The sequence below is a fragment of the Macaca nemestrina genome, chromosome 20, assembly GCF_043159975.1.
Source record: "Macaca nemestrina isolate mMacNem1 chromosome 20, mMacNem.hap1, whole genome shotgun sequence".
Classification (NCBI taxonomy): Eukaryota; Metazoa; Chordata; class Mammalia; order Primates; family Cercopithecidae; genus Macaca; species Macaca nemestrina.
The window spans coordinates 61,592,937-61,612,414 of NC_092144.1; the positions used below are offsets into that span (position 1 = coordinate 61,592,937).

The 19,478-nt window shown below is 45.1% G+C and overlaps 1 protein-coding gene across 2 annotated transcripts; it reads right to left on the minus strand.

Moving 5' to 3' along the window:
• Positions 1 to 1,347: 1,347 nt before the first annotated feature.
• LOC105497097 (sialic acid binding Ig like lectin 5) lies at positions 1,348 to 19,472 on the minus strand. Of its 2 annotated transcripts, XM_011767840.2 has the most exons (9): positions 18,044 to 18,792; positions 17,577 to 17,960; positions 17,102 to 17,380; positions 16,764 to 16,802; positions 15,231 to 15,488; positions 14,859 to 15,143; positions 14,545 to 14,644; positions 13,216 to 13,297; positions 1,348 to 1,858 (listed from the first exon to the last, which is right to left on the minus strand). In XM_011767840.2, exons 1-9 carry the CDS (start codon positions 18,228 to 18,230, stop codon positions 1,667 to 1,669), a joined length of 1,806 nt encoding a protein of 601 aa, XP_011766142.2. In that variant the 5' UTR covers positions 18,231 to 18,792; the 3' UTR covers positions 1,348 to 1,666. The 2 variants fall into 2 exon arrangements, with proteins under 2 accessions (XP_011766142.2, XP_070943726.1); XM_071087625.1 differs by lacking the exon at positions 13,216 to 13,297 and having other exon boundaries at positions 18,044 to 19,472.
• Between the last annotated feature and the right edge of the window lie 6 nt (positions 19,473 to 19,478).

Sequence of the window (19,478 nt, forward strand, 5' to 3'; positions counted from 1 at the left end):
TTCAGCTCTCAATTAAATGGCTTTTCTTTTGAAGGCAATCCTTTTTCTCTGGTAGCTGTTCAGATTTTTTTCCTTGTCTTCAGTTTTCTTTGATTCAGCCTTACCTTGACACAAACCCAATGTGGAGATGGTCTCTTTTGACATTTCCAACCTTTCGCTGGGCCATAGATTTGACCTTCATTTCCAGAGCCACATGCAAGACCACAGAACCAAAGCTCCCTTTTCCAATATGAGCAAATGCCCTTGGGAATTTTGGCTTAGTGATTCTGCTTACTTCTCTGGGCTCAGGCTTTCCCCAGAATTTTGGCCTACTAAGTTCCCATTTTATTTTCAGGCATTCTATACTATTTAAGGGAAGTATTCTTTTTCTACTCTCATTTTTTCCCCAAAATATTTTATTATTTTCAACACAAGGCCTGATCAAAATTATCTAACCTGTCATAACCAAAACAGTAGTCACAATTCAACTTCTTTACAGTGATGAAAACGGGGTTTGGGTGGTAGATATTGAGAATCAGTGTCCTCCCAGTACTCCACTGGAATTATCCATTCATTTCCTCATGGCCACTTGCTAAAGTTTCTAACATCATCATTTATCTGGGTTTGGAGAAACCTAGATAAGTAACCAGCGAATTTTTAGCTGCTTTTGGTTTAGCATTTAAAAAAAATTAATTAGTTCAATTTTAGAGGAGGGAGAGTATAATTTCTTTCTTCAGTCCACTCTTCCAACCCAAGACCACCCATGAACTCATGTTTGGAGGAAAAGATAGTGTAAGCCAGATGAAAGCAAGGAGGCATGACTTCCAGGAGGAGAAATCTCAAATTGCAAAGAAAGTGTTGTATGAACCAGCATGAAAGGCTTAAGGAAGGGTTGGCCAAGAGGAAAGCATAAATAAATAGATAGCAGGGAGGTCATGAAGGACTTTAAGTGACAGGGGAGGTGCTTGTGATGTATTGTCTAAGGCCAGGGAGCCATGAATGGGTTTGGGCAGGAAAGAGTTAGATTCAACTCTTTGGCTGTTGGAAGGATTCCTGTGGGTCTCAAAAATGAAGGACTGGAGCCGATGGAATATGATGCAAGGATTGCAGGTAAAAGTGGGCAAAGATATGACCCTGGCAAGGATGTAAGATCCCACATCATGAACCAAGTGTCAGGCTGAGGGGCTGGTCTCTCCTAGGGAGTCTTTGAAGAGTTCTGGGAAGGGGAGTGACACCAACATATTGCTGCCCTGTTTTTTGTACCCGGTCATCCCCAGCCTTGAGAGAATTTTCCAACAGGACCTTCCTATTCAAGGAAGAGAGACCAGCAAGCACTGAGCACATGCCCTGTGCCAGGACTTGTGTTGGTTGATTTCCATGTGTTGCTTTCTTTAATGGTCACAACAACCTTTGAGGTAACATGCATGATCTCTGATTTACAGAATGGGAAACTGAGGCACAGAGGGAGGCAGTGAATTGCTTGATGACAGTGCCAGGGCCTAGGTTTGAGCCCACTTCTCCAATTCCATCATCTGTCTTCTTTCTGCTCTGCTTGGAGCACTTACACATCAGTTAATGTTAACATTGTCACAAGGGCTCTTTGTGCTTCAGCAAGTGGTCCCTGACTTGTCCTTCCCCCCAGACAGGCTGTGGTTCCTCCGGCCAGGACTGAGCTCTGGGTGAGTCCTCACTTGTTTGTCTTGACCTCTGAGTACTCCGTGGTGCTTGGGGCCTCCTGGTCCTTAGGCTCCCTCGACTTCATCTCAGAAAAGCTGAGGGAGGCATAATGGAGCTCCTGTTGTTCTCCCAAGGGAGGGGTATCCCCAGCAGGAGATGCTTGGTCTCCGGGGCTGTCTGGCCAGGGCTTCTTCCTGGAATCCTGAGTAAAGGGGAAGGAAAGGTGTCACAGTAGGAATAAAGAGGCAGCATAGAATAATGAGTTCTTATATTTATATGTTGCCTTGGGATTTATTTTGAACCTAAGTTGGACCGTCTCATGCCAGAAGCAGGGCTTAGTCACCTGGACACAATTTCCAATTCTCCACCTCCTCCCAGTTCCCCAAGGTGGTTAATCCAGATGTCTGCCCGATACAACCACCTCCTTGTGACCAGCTCCCTATGGGACTTACAGCTACAACCTTCTTGACTTACCTCCTGACTCCTGTATCCCTCATAGGCTGCACAGATATACTGCGGCAGCCACATCTCAGTCACAGTGTGGCTCCACGGAACTCCTGCCTGCTAGCTCTAAACCCCCAGTTAGAACTCCCTGTGGGAAACCTGCTTGGGTTATGCCCTGGACTCTAATTAAGGCTTTGGCTCATGGATCCTTATCTCTCTCTCTCTCTCTCTCTCTCTCTCTCTCTGTCTCTCTCTTGCTCCCTACCCACTGGATGAGTACTTGTGTCCCGGTCAGTTCCCTCCTTTCCATTCGCCCTTCAAGGCTTGCTGTGCCGTCTTCTCTCTGGGACCTGTGAGTAATAAACTGCCTCTGTTACTTCATGTGTTTTGTTGTGCTGTCTTCTCTGTGTCCCACCCACCCGACAGACCTGAACCTGACTTCTTTTCTGGTCAGGGCTCTCCTAGAGAATAGCTGTCTTGGTAGGAATAAACTGGACACAGGTCATATGAGAGCTGCAAGGACATCTACCAGGATAAACAAGTTTGCTATGAGAGGGACTGCTGGTCACAGGCCGGGCACTTAGGCAGTAGGCGGTGTGCCAGGATAAAGGAGTATTCTGCGAAAGTTACACTGTGAACATATGGCCAAATCCCTGGGGTTCCCATTCAAGGCAGGGCTAGAGTTTATGGCCAATCCCCAGAAAGAGGCCTCAACACCAAAATAAGAGGAAAATACAATAAATGGTTCCCATGGGGAAGTTGGGCTGATGTAACATTTATTAATTCATCCTTTTATAATCCACTCCTCCTAGCAGGCCATAGGCTGCTTAGGTCAGGGTCTATGTCTGATTTCTCACACTGTACGTACCCAGGACCTGGCACAGGGCAGACAGGGCTGGGTTCAAATCCCGGCCCCACCTGTCCATATACATTTCCTGTGAACTCAACTATTCACTCATTCTTTCAAAATTTTGTAATACTATGATTGATTAGACCATATTGAGGACTTACTAATCACACTGAATAGTCACCAAAAAACCCACAACAGTATAAAAGATATCCTAATTATCCCCACCTTACACACAGGGAAACTGAGGTGGAGAGAGGTTAAGTAACTTGCCCAGGGTTATTCATCTAATACATGGTGAGGCCAGGATTCGAACCCAGCCTTGTCTCCTCTCTTTCAGGTTCTGGGCACGTACCGTGTGAGAAATCAGACATAGACCCTGGCCTAGGCAGGAGGAGTAGATTATAGATGAAGTAAATGTATACCTTCAGCATATGTTACAAGGTATCTTATGTGCAAAACAGAAAAGAGACGGCAATTCTGATCCTGGACCCAGGTTCCAAGAAACAGAAACAAAATGGAGCCGATCCTAAGTCCCCAGCAAAGATGGTACCCAGACACAAGAAGCAATTTCTTTCCTCTCCCACCTTCACCCATATCCCTACCCATCACACTGTGGAAAAGTATGTTGAAAGCAATATGAGTCTTCAAACAGTAGCTCAGAAATTTTCTTTTTGAGACAGAGTTTCACTCTGTCATGCAGGCTGGAGTGCAGTGGTGTGATTTCATGCACCATTTCTCAAGGCGGAGGCACGAGATTCACTTGAACCCAGGAGGCGGAGATTGCAGTGAGCCGAGATTGTGCCACTGCACTCCAGCCTGGGCAACAGAGTGAGACTGTTAAAAAAAAAAAAAAAAAAGAACACTTTAACATTTAGATAATAATAGTTTTCAAATAAGAAAGAAAAGAAATAGAAAAGGAAGAAATATTTGAAAAAAAATAGTGGAAATAAAATTTCCAGAGTTGAAGAAAGATGAAACATCTCAGCTGAAAGAGCCCCAGAAGTGCAAGAAAAAAAGATACAGGGCATCCCATGCCTAGATACAGGATAGTGAATCTTAAGAATATCAGAACCAAAGAGAAAATTATAAAAGTTTCCAGGGAAAATGAGTGGATTACCTACAAATATGTGAGATTAAGAATGATGTAAGATGTCATTTTTTTTTTCTGAGACAGAGTCTAGCTCTGTTGCCCAGGCTGGAGTGCAGTGGCGTGATCTTGGCTCACTACAGCCTCTGCCTCCTGGGTTCAAGTGATTCTCCTGCCTCAGCCTCCTGAGTAGCTGGACTTAAAGGTGCCCACCACCTCACCCGGCTATTTTTTATTTTTAGTAGAGATGGGGTTTCACCATGTTGGCCAGGCTGGTCTGGAACTCCTGACCTCAAGAGATCCACCCACCTTGGCCTCCCAAAGTGCTGGGATTACAGGCGTGAACCACCGGACCTGGCCAACGTAAGATTTCTTGACAGCAATACTAAATGCAAGAAACAGTGGGGTGAATTTTAAAGCACAGAAGGAAAATCACTTTAATTTTAGAATGTATATCCTGCCAAATAAAATTCAAATGTAAGGGGATAAAATATATTTCCAGGCATATAAATCTTCAGAGGCCTTGAGGAACCCAAATTGAAAACCCATTGGGAGGAAGAATTCAAATACAAAGAGATAAAGAGAAAGAAAAACAGAAAATCTGTGGTAAGTATGAGATAGAAAGGTAACAAAATACCTCAGCAAAATGTGTAGTTGTGTATTTTTTTAAAAAAATCAAATAATAGAAAAATGCTAAGTATGTTCATAGTAACACAGAACAAAAACTGCACATCTATAAAAAATACCAACATTGTAAGAAGTTGAAGGAAGAGAGGCCAAGAGATATAAAAGCACACCAAAGTTCTTTTTGTTAGATGTAAGACAGAGATATTAATTTTTTTTTTTTTGAGACGAGAGTCTTGCTATGTTGCTCAGACTAGATTCAAACTCCTGGGCTCAAGCAATCCTCCTACCTCACCCTCCCAAGTAGCTGGAATTACAGATGTGCATCACCGCGCCCGGCAAGATATTAAGCTTCTAAGTAAGAAAGGAGAAAAATTAAATATTGAAAAAGTGGAACTAAGTGAAAGTAAAAGGTAAAATAGTAGAAAGAAATTCACATATGTCAGTAACCACAATAAATGCCAGTAAACTCAACAAGGGATGTCAAATTGGATTTTTTAAAACCTGGTTATATACTGTTTACAAAAATCACTGCTAGAGCATACATACATAAAATGTTGGGAGGATGGGAGAAAATGAAAAAGTATCAGGCATCTAACTAATCAATAAGAAACTAGAGTAGCTATATTAAGATCCATATGCCAGTTCATTGCAGCCTGCATGAAAGAGTGAGACCCTGGCTAAAAAAAAAAAAAAAAAAAAAAAAAAAAAATCCAGTCCAACAGACTTTAAAGCAAAAAGCATCATTATGAGCCAGGCACGGTGGCTCATGTCTGTAATCCCAGCACTTTGGGAGGATGAGGTGGGTAGATCACTTGAGCCCAGGAGTTCAAGACCAGCCTGGTCAACATAATGAAACCCTGTCTCCACTAAAAATACAAAAATTACCTGGGCGTGGTGGTGGACACCTGTAATCCCCGCTACTCGGGAGGCTGAAGCAGGAGAATTGCTTGAACCCAGGAGGTGGAAGCTGCAGTGAGCCAAGATCATGCCACTGCACTGCAGCCTGGGTAACAGAGTGAGACTCTGTCTAAAAAAAAAGCAGAAGAAAGAAAAAAAAGAAAACAAAAAGCACCACTATGAAGAGAAAGAAGAGAAAGAATTACTGTTTGATGAAATGTTCAGTTCACTGAGAAGATATAATGCTTTTCTAAAATATATGCTTTTAATTTAAAAGTACATTAAATATAAGAAACACAATTGATAGAACTACAGTAAGAAATTGACAAATACATTATCATAATGTCAGATTTCAACACACCTCTCTCAAGTATTGACAGGTTGGGAAGATCTATCTACGTCTAAAGATTTGGGTTTGAACATTACAATTAACACACTGGCCTGTTAGTTTAAGAAATAAAAAATATACATTGTCACCCAGGCTGGAGTGCAGTGGCGTGTGCGATCTCGGCTCACTGCAACTTCTGCCTCCTGGGTTCAAGCGATCCTCCTGCCTCAGCCTCCTGAGTAACTGGGACTACAGGTACCTGCCACCAACCACCATGCCCAGGTAATTTTTATATTTTTAGTAGAGACGGGGTTTCACCATATTGGCCAGGCTGGTCTTGAACTCTTGACCTTGTGATCCACCCACCTCAGCCTCCCAAAGTGCTGGGATTACAGGCATGAGCCACTGTGCCCGGCTAAAAATATACATTTATTCTTAAGCACATGGAAAACATTTACAAAAATTCATTGTATACAGGCCACAGATCAAGTCTCAACAAATTTTAAAAATAAATATCATAAAACCATGTATTCTGACCAAAAAGCATCTACTTAGAATTTAATTATGAAAGATGTTTAAAATCTTCATACCTTTGGAATTTTTAATCCCAAATAATTTAAGATTCAAAGAAGAAATCACAATGTTGTTTTAACAATATCCACAACTGAATGATATTCAAATAATATATATCAAAATTTGTGGAAGGGAATAAAAATGAAATTCTGAGAGAAATTTATCCCTAATTATGTTTTATAGAGAATGAAAATATATACACTAAGAAGGTAAGTATCCAGCTTAAAAATTTATCAAAGATCATCAGAATAAACCAAAACAAGTAGAAGGAAGGTGCTGAGAAAATGAGAGTAAAAATCAATAAAATAGAAAACAAAGATACAGTGAGAAAATTCCACAATCCCAAAAGTTGGTTCCGTGAAACTGATAATAAAATAGGGAAAGAGGGCCGGGCGCGGTGGCTCACGCCTGTAATCCCAGCACTTTGGGAGGCCGAGCCGGGCGGATCACAAGGTCAGGAGATCGAGACCACGGTGAAACCCCGTCTCTACTAAAAATACAAAAAATTAGCCGGGCGCGGTTGTGGGCGCCTGTAGTCCCAGCTACTCGGGAGGCTGAGGCAAGAGAATGGCGTGAACCCGGGAGGCGGAGCTTGCAGTGAGCCGAGATCACGCCACTGCACTCCAGCCTGGGCGACAGAGCGAGACTCCGTCTCAAAAAAAATAAATAAATAAAATAAAATAAAATAGGGAAAGCAATTAACAAGATTTAGCTGGAAAAAAAAGAAAGAAGTCACAAATAACCAATGTCAGGAATATTTCCAAAAGGGGAAGTAATCTCGACAAAAACAAATAACATAAAGACAAGAGAATGCCACCTATATCCTTTTGTCAAAAAAAAAATATGTAAAACTTAGATGAAATGAACATGTCTCTAGAATAAGGCTCGCTGAAGAATACATAAAATGATTAAATTAGGAAAATTGCACATAGTGACACCACCAGGCCCAGGTAGTTTGATAAGTGACATCTATCAATCATCGAGGAAACAAGTCATTTCAGTTTTACACACTCTTCCAGACAATAGAAAAAGAGAGACTAGTCCCCAGTTTCTCAATCTTATCTTGATGCCCAAACAAAAGAAACAGGAGGAAAAAGGAAAATGACAAGTGTATTTGACCCATGCATATAGATGCAAAAGTGCTGAGCAAAAGATGATCAAACTGAACCTACTAGAGTATTTTTTAAAATGCTATATACAACATGCTTTTCTCCCAGGAATGCAGGAGTAGTTTCATATTAGAAAAATCTTTGTCATTCCCCATGGTAAGAGATTAAGTAGGAAAAAATCCTATTAGTAGATGCATTCAAAAACCACAACAGATGATAGAAAGGAGCTTCCTTAATCTGATGAAAGTTCACAAAACCAAGTAGCAGGATACTGGGTGCATTTCCTTCAAAATCAGCAGTAGCAAAAGATGCCCGTGGTCCCTATGTCTACTCAACTTTGACCGTAATCTCACCCAGCATATTGAAACAAGAAAAGGCAAAGAAGTGCTTAGGACAAAAGGAAGAAATAAGGTGTTATTACTTTGCATATGATATAATCATCTAATTTGAAATCCCAAAAGATTCTAAATAATACCCAAGACCAATGTGTGATTTTTTTCTTTTTCCAGAGATGGAGGTCTCACTATGTTATTCCCCGGCCTTGAACTCCTGGCCTCAAGAGATCCTCCTGCCTCAGCCTCCCAAAGTTCTGGGATTACAGGCACGAGCTACCAAACCTGGCCTAATTTGTGATTTTTTTTAATTGAAAAAAATTTATTTAAAATACTTCAGTTTCTATAACAAGTTATTTGAACTAATAAGGGAGCTTAGCAAGTTGGAAGGAAATGAAATCAATTAAAAATGTAATTGAGTTTTACTTGCTGCATTTACCGAGAGAATTAAGACAATTCTCTAAATCCAGAGAGCTGACACCCCAGAAGCGGTGGGTGTCACTATGAAGAGATGCACAGTTATAGTGAAGCCCCTCGAGGAACCCAGCCGAGAAATTCAACCCCATCAATGCGGGAAAGGAAAAGGAGAAGTTCGGTGTTGCCAAACGGTGAGGAAATGAAAAGTAACTGGCTTCTATTCGAACCATCCATAGTCATGAACTGCCCACAGTCTGAGGTGTTACATGGACTTCCGTTGCCAGAGGAGGTTTGCGTGTCCTCACTTCCTCATCAAAGTGATTATTCAGGGCAGTGGGTCAGTTGTTGAAATCTGACATCCCTTAGAAGAAAAACACATCTGCAGAGCATACATGAGGACAGGCATTTCTTGCTCAGTACCTGAAGCCCAAAAGGATGAGTTGATTCTTGAAGAAAATAGCATTACACTTGCATCAAACCCAGCTGCTTTGATTCAGCAAGCCATGACAGCTAAAAATAGGAATATCACTAATTTTTCAGATGGTATCTATATTTCTGAAAAAGAAGAGATCAGCAGGCTTATAAATAAGATCTAAGAATTCTCCAGCTACCAAAGCAAAAAGATTCTAAAGGACACATGCAAGACCAACTTGTGATATTTTTTAATTACAAAAAATATCAACCCCTCTTATATTTTTAAAATACTTTCATTCTGCACTGTGATAAGGAATCAGAAAATGCACTTTTAAAAAGATAGCATTTACAATAACAACAAAAGCTGGTATTTAGGAAGAAAAATAACAAAAGATGTGTAAGACCTGTGTGAAGAAACTCTACATTATCTCTTAAAAACACTTAAAAAGATTTAAAGGAATAGAGAGAGAAAGACCTACTCTCAAGTATAAGAAGGCATGAATTTCTAAACAAGTAAAATTTTTCCAGATTGAGCTATAGATTCAATGCATTTTTTGGAATTTGACAACCTGATTCTTTTTTTTTTTTTTTTTTTTTGAGACGGAATCTCACTCTGTCATCCAGGCTGGAGTGCAGTGGCGCAATCTTGGCTCACTGCAAGTTCCACCTCCCGAGTTCATGCCATTCTCCTGCCTCAGCCTCCTGAGTAGCTGGGACTACAGGCGCCACCACCATGCCCGGCTAATTATTTTTGTATCTTTAGTAGAGACAGGGTTTCACCATGTTAACCAGGATGGTCTTGATCTCCCGACCTCATGATCCACCTGCCCTGGCCTCCCAAAGTGCTGGGATTACAGGTGTGAGCCACTGTGCCCAGTCTTGACAACCTGATTCTAATATTTAAGTGAAAAAAAAAGGATCAAGAATGGTCAAGATACTATTGAAGGAGATTAAGGAAGGGGTTTTGATGTACTCGATATCAGGACTTATTTTTGAATTTATAGACAGTGATGACTCAGGGACAGTAAAATTGACTATTGGAATAGAACAGAGGCCACAGAAAGAGACCCACAAAATACAGAATTTTAATACATGGCAGAATTGGCATGTAGCTCAATGGAGAAGGGAGAAGGACTATTCAGAAATGAAGGAGAAACGTATCTGGATCAACACTATACACCACACACAAAAGTCAACCCCAGATAGGGTGAGCACTTAAATGTCAAAAGAAAAGCATACTCTCTATGTCCATCACTTCAATTTTTTTTTATTCTTAGATCCCACAAATATGTGAGAACATGCAATGTTTGTCTTTGTGTGCCTGGCTTATGTCACTTAACATAATGATCTCCAGTTCCATCCATGTTGTTGCAAATGACTGGATCTCATTCCTTTTTTGGCTGAATAGTACTCCATTGTGTATATGCACCACATTTTCTTTATCCGCTCATCTATTGATGGACACTTAGGTGACTTCTGGATTGTTTGCAACTCAGTGGATCAATGCTTGAGGGGATGGGTACCCCATTCTTCATGATGTGTTTATTTCACACTGCATGCCTGTATTCAAACACTTCATGTACCCCATAAATATATACACCTAATATGTATCCACAAAATTAAAAAGAAAAAAATTAAAAAGAAAAGCATAAAACTTTTAGTAGAAACTATATTTGAGTATCTTTCTAATCTTAGGATGGGTGAAATTTTTTTTAATGAGATCCAAAAGGTACTCAATAGAAAAGAGAGGATTTGTGAATATGCTTATATTACAACTAGGAACTTATGTTCATTGAAGATCACTTTAAGAAGTGAAGACAAGCTACACATTGGGAGAATATATTTATATTGATGACACATATAATGAGAAACATAGTGTAAAGATGTATAAAGCAAATTCAATAAGAAAAAGTCAAACACCCAATAGGAAAATGGGGTCCAGATGTGGCCAGGTGTTTTATAGAGGACGAAAACAGAAAGAGATTTTTCATCTTCATTGGTAACCAAGGAAATGCAAATCAGTACCATAGTGAGATAGTAAAATAGCCTCCAAAATTGAGAAAACTGAGAAAAGCAAGTGCTGAAGAGATTACAGAACAACAAGACTTCCTAGGCATAGATGAGAGTATAAATGGATGTAATTGCTTTGGAAAGCCGTTTTTCATGACCTTGTGAAGATGCCCATTCACATGTCCAGCGATGCGGCAACTCAATCTTTAGGTAATGCTAAAGCAAAGCTCTCGCGTGTTAATACAATGAGACAGGGATAAGAATGTTCAGAACGGCTCAAATGGAAAAACCCAAGTGTGCATCAATATGAGCTTAGGTGATAGATACAATCATAAAATATAACATTATAAGTGGTCACACCTATAATCCTAGCACTTTGGGAGGTCAAGGCGGGTGGATCAAGAGTAGCCTGGCCAACATGGTGAAACCCCATCGCTACTAAAAATACAAAAATGAGCCTTGTGTGGTGGTACGCGCCTGTAATCCCAGCTACTCAGGAGGCTGAGGCAGGAGAGTTGCTTGAACCCGGGAGGCGGAAGTTGCAATGAGCCGAGATTGCACCACTGCACTCCAGCCTGGGCAATGGAGTCAGACCCTGTCTCAAAAAATATAGATATTATAAGCAGGAAAAATGAATACAACTGCAACTTCATACAGCGTGGATGAATCATAATACCATGTTGAGTCTACAAAGCAAGTCCGAGAAGTGTGCATGGAACACGATACCCTCTGTAGATTCATAAACAGTTAAAACTAAATAGTGGTATATGTTAAGTCTACATATATGTGACAACAGTAGGAAGACAAGATTCACAACAGTGGTTACTGGGAATGGATCAGGGAGCAACACAGGTGGATATAAGTCATCACCAATGTGTTAGGTCTTAGGTTGGATGGTGGGTTCCCAGTTATTTATCATATTATGAACAAAAGTGAAAAAGTAAAAGTAATTGCTGCTTGTTCCAATGATGATAGCTTGGTCATGAACTAAGCATTTTGGATAATTCCATTCGGGGCAACACTAGATCAATTTTATAAAAGAGGAGAGGAGACATGCTGGACAGAAACAGCGTGAGAAAAAACTGCAGGGGCTAAAGAAGCCCCAGCCCCTGTCCTTCAAGAATTCCACAGATATTGGCCGGGCGCGGTAGTTCACACCTGTAATCCCAGCACTTTGGGAGGCTGAAGCAGGCAGATCACCTGAAGTCAGGAGTTCGAGACCAGCCTGGCCAACATGGTGAAACCCCGTCTCTACTAAAAATACAAAAATTAGCCGGGTGTGGTGGCACATGCCTGTAATCCCAGCTACTTGGGAGGCTGAGGCAGGAGAATTGCTTGAGCCTGGGAGGCGGAGGTTGCAGTGAGCCGAGATTGCGCCACTGCACTGCAGCCTGGGTGACAGAGCAAGATTCCGTCTCCAAAAATAAAAATAAAAAAGAATTCCACAGACATGATGAGGGGGTGGAGACAGGTAAAGGCAGTGGTGATGTGTGATGGGGACAGGGATGCGTATAGGGCTGTAAACACAGAAAAGAAGGGGTAGATGTCAACGGGAGGGGAAATGACTAGAGTAACAGATACTGAGATTAGAGCTGGAAGGATTGGATGAGGTAGTCTGGTGGAAATGGGGAAGGAAGGGTGGAAGAAACTGTACTTGCAAGGGCTCTAAGTTGTAGGACAGCAGGTCTGTATGGAGACAGAAGGCCAGTGTGGCCAGGCCACGGGGCAGGATCAGAGGTTAGGAAACAGGCTGCAGTGGCCACCTGGTGTGGGGCAAGGAACACGGGCCTGATTCTCTAAGCGACGGGAACAAACAACAACTCCAGGCTGCCTGGGAAGTAATAGTTTTGGGGCGATGGTTCTGGCAGCCTGAAGTTTGGGATGAGAGATGGAGGCAGGGAGGAGGTGAGGCAGGCTCTGTGGTCAGTAGAGGTGGGGAAGGAAGATGAGCAGAGGACAAGTTAGTTTTACTTTTAGAAAGAAGGTTGGTGGCTGGGCGCAGCGGCTCATGCCTGTAATCCCAGCACTTTGGGAGTGCCGAGGCAGGCAGATCACCTGAGGTCAGGAGTTCAAGACCTGCCTGACTAACATGGCACAACCCCGTCTCTACTAAAAATACAAAAATTAGCTGCAGGTCGTGGTGTGCACCTGTAATCCCAGCTACTTGGGAGGCTGAGGCAGGAGAATCGCTTCAACTTGGGAGGAGGAGGTTGCAGTGAGCCAAGACTGCACCATTGCACTCCAGCCTGGGTAACAAGAGTGAAACTCCATCTCAAAAACAAACAAAACAGACAAACAAAGAAGGTTGAATGGGACATAATGATTTCCTGGATCTGGGATATGAAGGGGGAGAACAGGAGAGAAGAGAACTCCCAGGAGACGAGGGAGGAGTGGGTTTGGTGGAATGCCGAGGAGCTCAGCCTGGACTTTCTGAGTGGACATGCACAAGAGAAGATTCCCAAGCCACTCACCCAGGAGACGGTACCCATAATGGGGTCTTCATCATCCATTTTTTCTGGTCTCCCAGCTGCTTGCTTCCTGCGGACTTTCACTCTAAGGAAAGAAACCAGTACAGTGCAGCTGGGACCACCCAGGTACAGGTTTGCAGGCTGCCCCAGCCCGTGTTAAGACGGTGAAAATGACAGTGAAGATATCCAGGCCCTGGAACTGAACTCGGAGACCTTCCTGACATGGGAATGAGGGCTCCATCCTCCTGGATAACCAGGGGTTTGGTCAGGGCGCCATGGACTGAATTTCCATCATATAGACCCCCTCTTACACACAAAACCATGGTAGGAATGGTCATAGCAGTGTTATGCATCATAGCCAAGAAGCAGAGGCAACCCAAATGCCCATCAATGGCTGAACAGACAAATCAAATGTGTTTCATTTATACAATGGAATATTATTTGGAAACAAATGGAATAAAGTATCGATGCGTGCTACAACATGGATGAACCTTGAAAACATTATGCTGAGTGAAAGAAGTCAGCCACAAAGGACCACATATCGCATGATTCCATTCACACAAAGTACAGCTGCAGCTTCAGGGCAGACAAATCCACAGAGACAGAGAATAGGTTAGGGCTGGGGGAAAGAAGCGGGAGTGATAGCTAAGGGGTGCAACGTTTCTTTAGGTCTTGGTTTTTCACTTTAGGCTAATGAAACAGTTCTATAATTGATTTTGGTGACAGATGCACAACTCTGTCAATATACTTAAAGCCATTGACTCGTACACTTTCAGTGGATGAATTGAACAAAGTGTGTATCTCAATAAAGCTATTAGAAGAAAGAAAGAAAGAAAGAAAGAAAGAAAGAAAGAAAGAAAGAAAGAAAGAAAGAAAGAAAGAAAGAAAGAAAGAAAGAAAAAGAAAGAGAGAGAGAGAAAGGAAGGAAGGAAGACAGGAAGGAAGGAAGGAAAGAAGGAAGGAAGGAAGAGAGAGAGAAAGAAAGAAAGAAAGAAAGAAAGAAAGAAAGAAAGAAAGAAAGAAAGAAAGAAAGAAAGAAAGAAAGAAAGAACACCTCTCTGGATCTACTCAGTTCTGCTTTTGGTTTGGTTTGGTTTTTCTTTTAAGACAGGGTCTTTCGCTCTGTGGCCCAGGATGGAGTGCAGTGGCACAATCCCGGCTCACTGCAGCCTCAACCTCTATGATCAAGCTATCCTCCTGCCTCGGACTCCTGAGCATCTGAAGCTATAAGCACAGTTTACCACCTCTGGCCTTAGCTCTGCATTTCTGACATTCAGTCTCTCCTACTCCCTACAAACACCAACCTGTACCTTCCCTGGGACCAAGACTTACATTAAAAAGAAGATGAGGCACAGACAGATACAGAGCAGGGCCATGACACCAGCACCACCAAGGGCTGCAGGAACCACTCCTGTCCTGAGGTTCAGTCTCCCTGCAGAAAAGAGGGGCATGCAATAACTCACTCTCAGCACTCAGACTCTTCTCCTCCCACCTGCTGGGCAACTTGCTCCAGGGCCCTGCTCAGACAGGAGATGTAGAACCCTGTCCTCCCCACCACCAGTCCAGCCTCTCTCTCCTACCATCCATCACTCTGGGATCCATGCCCCTCCCCTCAGTCCCCTGCCCTCTGCAATACGCCCCCTGACCTTGCAGCAGCACGACAGAGTCGCTCTGGGACCCATAGGTGTTCCAGCCCTTGCAGCTGACTTTGAGGCCAGAGGTGAGCCCACCGTGGAGGATCAGGGAGCTGTTGGCCCAGAGCCCGGCTGAGCTGGAGTTGACCTTGAATGAGCCCTGGCTGCTGTTCCCCTCCAGTGGCTTCTCCCCAAGCCACCAGCACAGGGAGGGAGCCGGCCAGGCTCGAAAGGAGCAGCTGCAGTGCAGACTCTCAGCCTCCCAGGAGCAGGAGGGGCCCAGAAGCTGTGGGAGGGCTGTGGGGAGGGAGGACAGGACTCAGCAGGGAGCCTCTTCCCTCTTTAATACCGTACAGTTCCTGCTCCAGCTGCCCCCACACTCACAGTAAACTGAGAGATTCAGAAAAATGTGCAGGGAGCCCAGCGGGTGCTGAGCGCGGCAGGTAAAGACTCCTTCTTTTGTAAACTCTACTCGAGGAAGCTCCAAGATCCCAGTATTGGCGATGGGGGTGGCATTCGGGGCAGAGGATGCCTGGAACCAGCTCAGGTGTGCAGGGGGGTTGCTGGGAGCTTCACAGAGCAGCCGCAGAGCCTGGCCCTCCAGAACCAGAAGCGTCGAGGTGTTTTGCAGGATCTCTAGGGCTTTGGGGAGAGAGAGATGGGGTCAGGGAGGCTGACAGTCCCTATCCTTCCCTCCTTCCCAGGATCCAGATGACATCTCCCTCTCCTCCCCTGGCCATGCTGGCTTGGTTCCATCCCGGTTCAAACGCTGGGCCTTTGCACACTCAGGAAACTGACCAAAACTGTCTGAGTCTCATGTCTCCAGAGGAGGCTCAATATCTCACTGGTACATGCCTGGACTGCGGTGGAAAGAGGACAGAGAGCCCCCTGTGGCATTGGGAAATACAGTCCCATAGTGTGGCAGGACATAGACTGAGAACGCAGGAGTGGAAGGGTGAGAGGAGAAGAACCACAGAGCTAGGCTGACTGAGATGAGAGGGACATGAATTGGTCCTTGGTGACTGTGGGAAGAACCAGACCACAGGAGGGATGGGAGATGGGAGGGGTCTAAAGTCTGTTCACCGCTTTGAGCAGAGTGCATGAGTGTGCACCTGTGTGCGTGTGCGTGTGTATGTGCATGTGTGCGAGTGCGGGTGTATGTGCATGTGTGCGTGCGTGGTGTATGTGCATGTGTGCGTGTGCATGTGTATGTGCGTGTGTATGTGCATGTGTGCATGCATGGTGTATGTGCATGTGTGCATGTGCGAGTGTATGTGCATGTGTGCATGTGCGAGTGTATGTGCATGTGTGCATCAATGGTGTATGTGCATGTGTGCGTGTGCGTGTGTATGTGCATGTGTGCAGGTGCGAGTGTATGTGCATGTGTGTATACGTGGTGTATGTGCATGTGTGCGTGTGCATGTGCATGTGGGTGTGTATGTGCATGTGTGCATGCATGGTGTGCGTGCATGTGTGCATGTGCATGTGTATGTGCATGTGTGCATGTTCGAGTGTATGTGCATGTGTGCGTGCATGGTGTATGTGCATGTGTGCGTGTGCATGTGCATGTGCGTATGTGCATGTGTGTGTGTGGTGTATGTGCGTGTGAGCGTGTGCATGTGAGTGTGTGCGTGTGCATGTGCATGTGTGCATGTGTATGTGCGTGTGTGCATGTGAGTGTGTGCGTGTGCGTGTGCGTGTGTGCATGTGAGTGTGTGCATGTGAGTGTGTGTGTGTGCATGTGCATGTGTGCATGTGTGCCTGCACATGGGGCTCACAGAAGGTGGAAGCCAGAAGACAGTAATTCTCACTCTTGCTCTTCCCAAATCTGATTCCATTCAAGCTCTGATTCTCTACATCTGCTCAGACAGACCCAGAGGCAGGTCCCAGCTTTAGAGAGGAGAAGGTCTTTCCTACCTGTGCCATTCCTGAAGATGGTGATGTTCTGTGGAGCATCTGGGATAAAAAGATATAACATTGGCTTCAGGAGTGAGGAGACGGGCATGGGCCCAGGAGGTACCCAAAGAGGAGCCACAGAAACCCACCAAGTGGGGAAGGCTGTCCTGGCTCACTCCCTCCCAGATCCCAAGGCTCAGATCCACGCACAAGGCTTCTCAAGTTATTGTTTTCTTTCTCTCTTACACACACACACACACACACACACACACACACACTCTCTCTCTCTCTCTCTCTCTCTGTCTCTCTCTCTCTCCCACTGCCCTTGGGGACCCAGCTGTGTCCCCAGCACCACTCACAGGAGACGTTGAGCTGGACAGTTCTCTCCGTGGTCACCTGAGCTCCTTGGTGTTTCACATGACAGGTGAGGTTGGTGCCATGGTCCTCGGGCCTCGGGGTGAGGGTGAGCTCCGAGGAGCCGGTGGTTTTGGGGTCCAGCAGACTGAGGGCATCCCCCGTCCAGGAGAATGTGAGAGGTCGTCCCACTTCACAAGATCCTGGAAGGCTGCAGCTCAGCCTTGCGAGGCGGCCGGACTCCAGAGGCTCCAGAAAGTGGACGTCGGGTTTCTCTGTCAGGGCTGAGGAGGAGACAGGGAGATACCTGGGCCCCAGGGGCTTGAAGACGTACGGTGTGACCCCGAGAGTGGCCAGGCCTCAGGCCCCGACCTGCCCCAAGTCCTACACCTCCTCCAACCGCCCCTGCCCAGGTCCTGTCCCTGTTCTCACACGGGGGTCTCCACGTCCCAGGGTCCTCTCCAAGGGCCCCCGCCATACCTGTCACCTCCAAGTTCAGCTTATTCTGAAGGTAGGTATATTTTACATTCCTTCCTGCCTCCACGCGGAAAGAATAGTTTCCCGTGTCCCCCATTCTGGCATCTCCGATGCTCAAGGAGCAGTTCTTCTTCCAGACGTCCCCAAGGAGGCGGAATCGGCCCTCGGTCTCTGGCTTCACTCTTCTGCCTGGGTCATTTGTGGCCACAGGCTCACCATAGTATGGGCTCTCCCCGTTCGGAAACCAGTAGACGTAGAGTGGGGAAGGGGAGTACCAGGAATTCCAGGGGTAAGAGAAGGAGCAGGGCACGAGGACGCACAGACCTTCCTGCACCGTCACCGACTTCTGCACTTGCAGCTCGTACCCTGGCTTCTCCTGCAGGGACCCTGGGGGGGCACAGAGGCTCAGCTGCAATTCCAGCCCCACCTTCTCACCCCCGTACCTGTCCCTCCTCCCTCAGCTCACTCACCCCCCCACAGCAGGGGCAGCAGCAGCAGGGCCAGCATGTCTCCATCCGCCAGGGCCCCAGCCCGGTCCCAGGTCCCTCTGTCAGGGAAGGAAATGCCCCAAATGTGGGGTGGGGCTGAAGAAGCCCCAACAGGAAGCCGGTGGGTGAGTGAGAACTGTGGCTGTAGACAGAAGGAGAACTTGGGCATCACGTGCTGTCGGGGTGAGGCGGGGGCTGGGAGGTCATCCTGCTCCCACCCCCACTGGACGCGGCAGGTGAAGATACTGAGGCCGCCAGACGATGCGAGGCTTGTCCAGCTGGGGATCTGGAGGTGATCACCCCTCAAATGATGTTTTAGTCATGAGTGAGATCCTCAGGGGGGTGAATGCAGAAATAAAAGAGAAACGAGGGCTTGTCCTGGTGATGAGGTGAGATGTCAGAACCACCCTCCACCCAAAAACCATGAAACATTCTGGGAATACATAATTTTAAATTTGATTTTAAATGTTTAAAATGACCAGGCACGGTAACTCATGCCTCTAATCCCAACACTTTGGGACGCTGAGGTGGAAGGATTATTTGAGCCCAGGAGTCTGAGACCAGCCTGGGCAACATAGCAAGACCCCATCCCTAGAAAAAATAAAAGCTATTAGCTGGTGTGGTGACACACCTATAGTCTCAGCTCCTCTGGAGCACTGAAATAGGAGGATTCCTTGAGCCCAGGAGTTTGAGGTTGCTGTGAGCCATGATTGCACCACAGCATTCCAACCTGGGCAACAGAGTGAAACCTTGCAAAAAAAAAAAAAAAGAAGTTCAAAAGTGCTGGAAAAAAATTTTTCTTTGACCCAAATTGAGTGGAGGGTCAGAACATGAGAGAGCTGAAGCACTCTTATGTTAAGAAGATTCTTGGGACACAGCACAGTCCAGTTTGGGTCTTGATGGACCGGAGGGTCTTGTAGGATGGCGGTGAAACACAAGGCCCTGCTAAAGCCTCATCCTGTTAAGGAGCTACAGAAGCAAATTTGCCACCATCAGGCTAATGAAGCTCAATCTTCAATGCCCTCCCTTCCAGGGCCCACTTTCCAGATGCCTAGAAGGGGCCCAAGCAATGTGTGGAAATAACCTGCATTGTTACTGCTCATTTATGAAATAAATTTCATAATCGTTTCCCACAATTTAACAATGACCTTAACAAATGGTCACATTCTGATTAATGTGTTGTGAGAATAAAGACAGTTTCTTAAGCTATCAATGATCAAAACAAATGTCAACCTCCCATGCCCGAAGAAATACCGACTTCTCTTTCTAGTCTATCTATAAAAATTATATTATAAAATTATTCTCCAATATTGGCCAGGTGTGGTGGTTCACATCTGTAATCCCAAGCACTTTGGGAGGTTGAGGCGGTGGATCACCTGAGGTCAGGAGTTCAAGACCAGCCTGGTCAACATGGTGA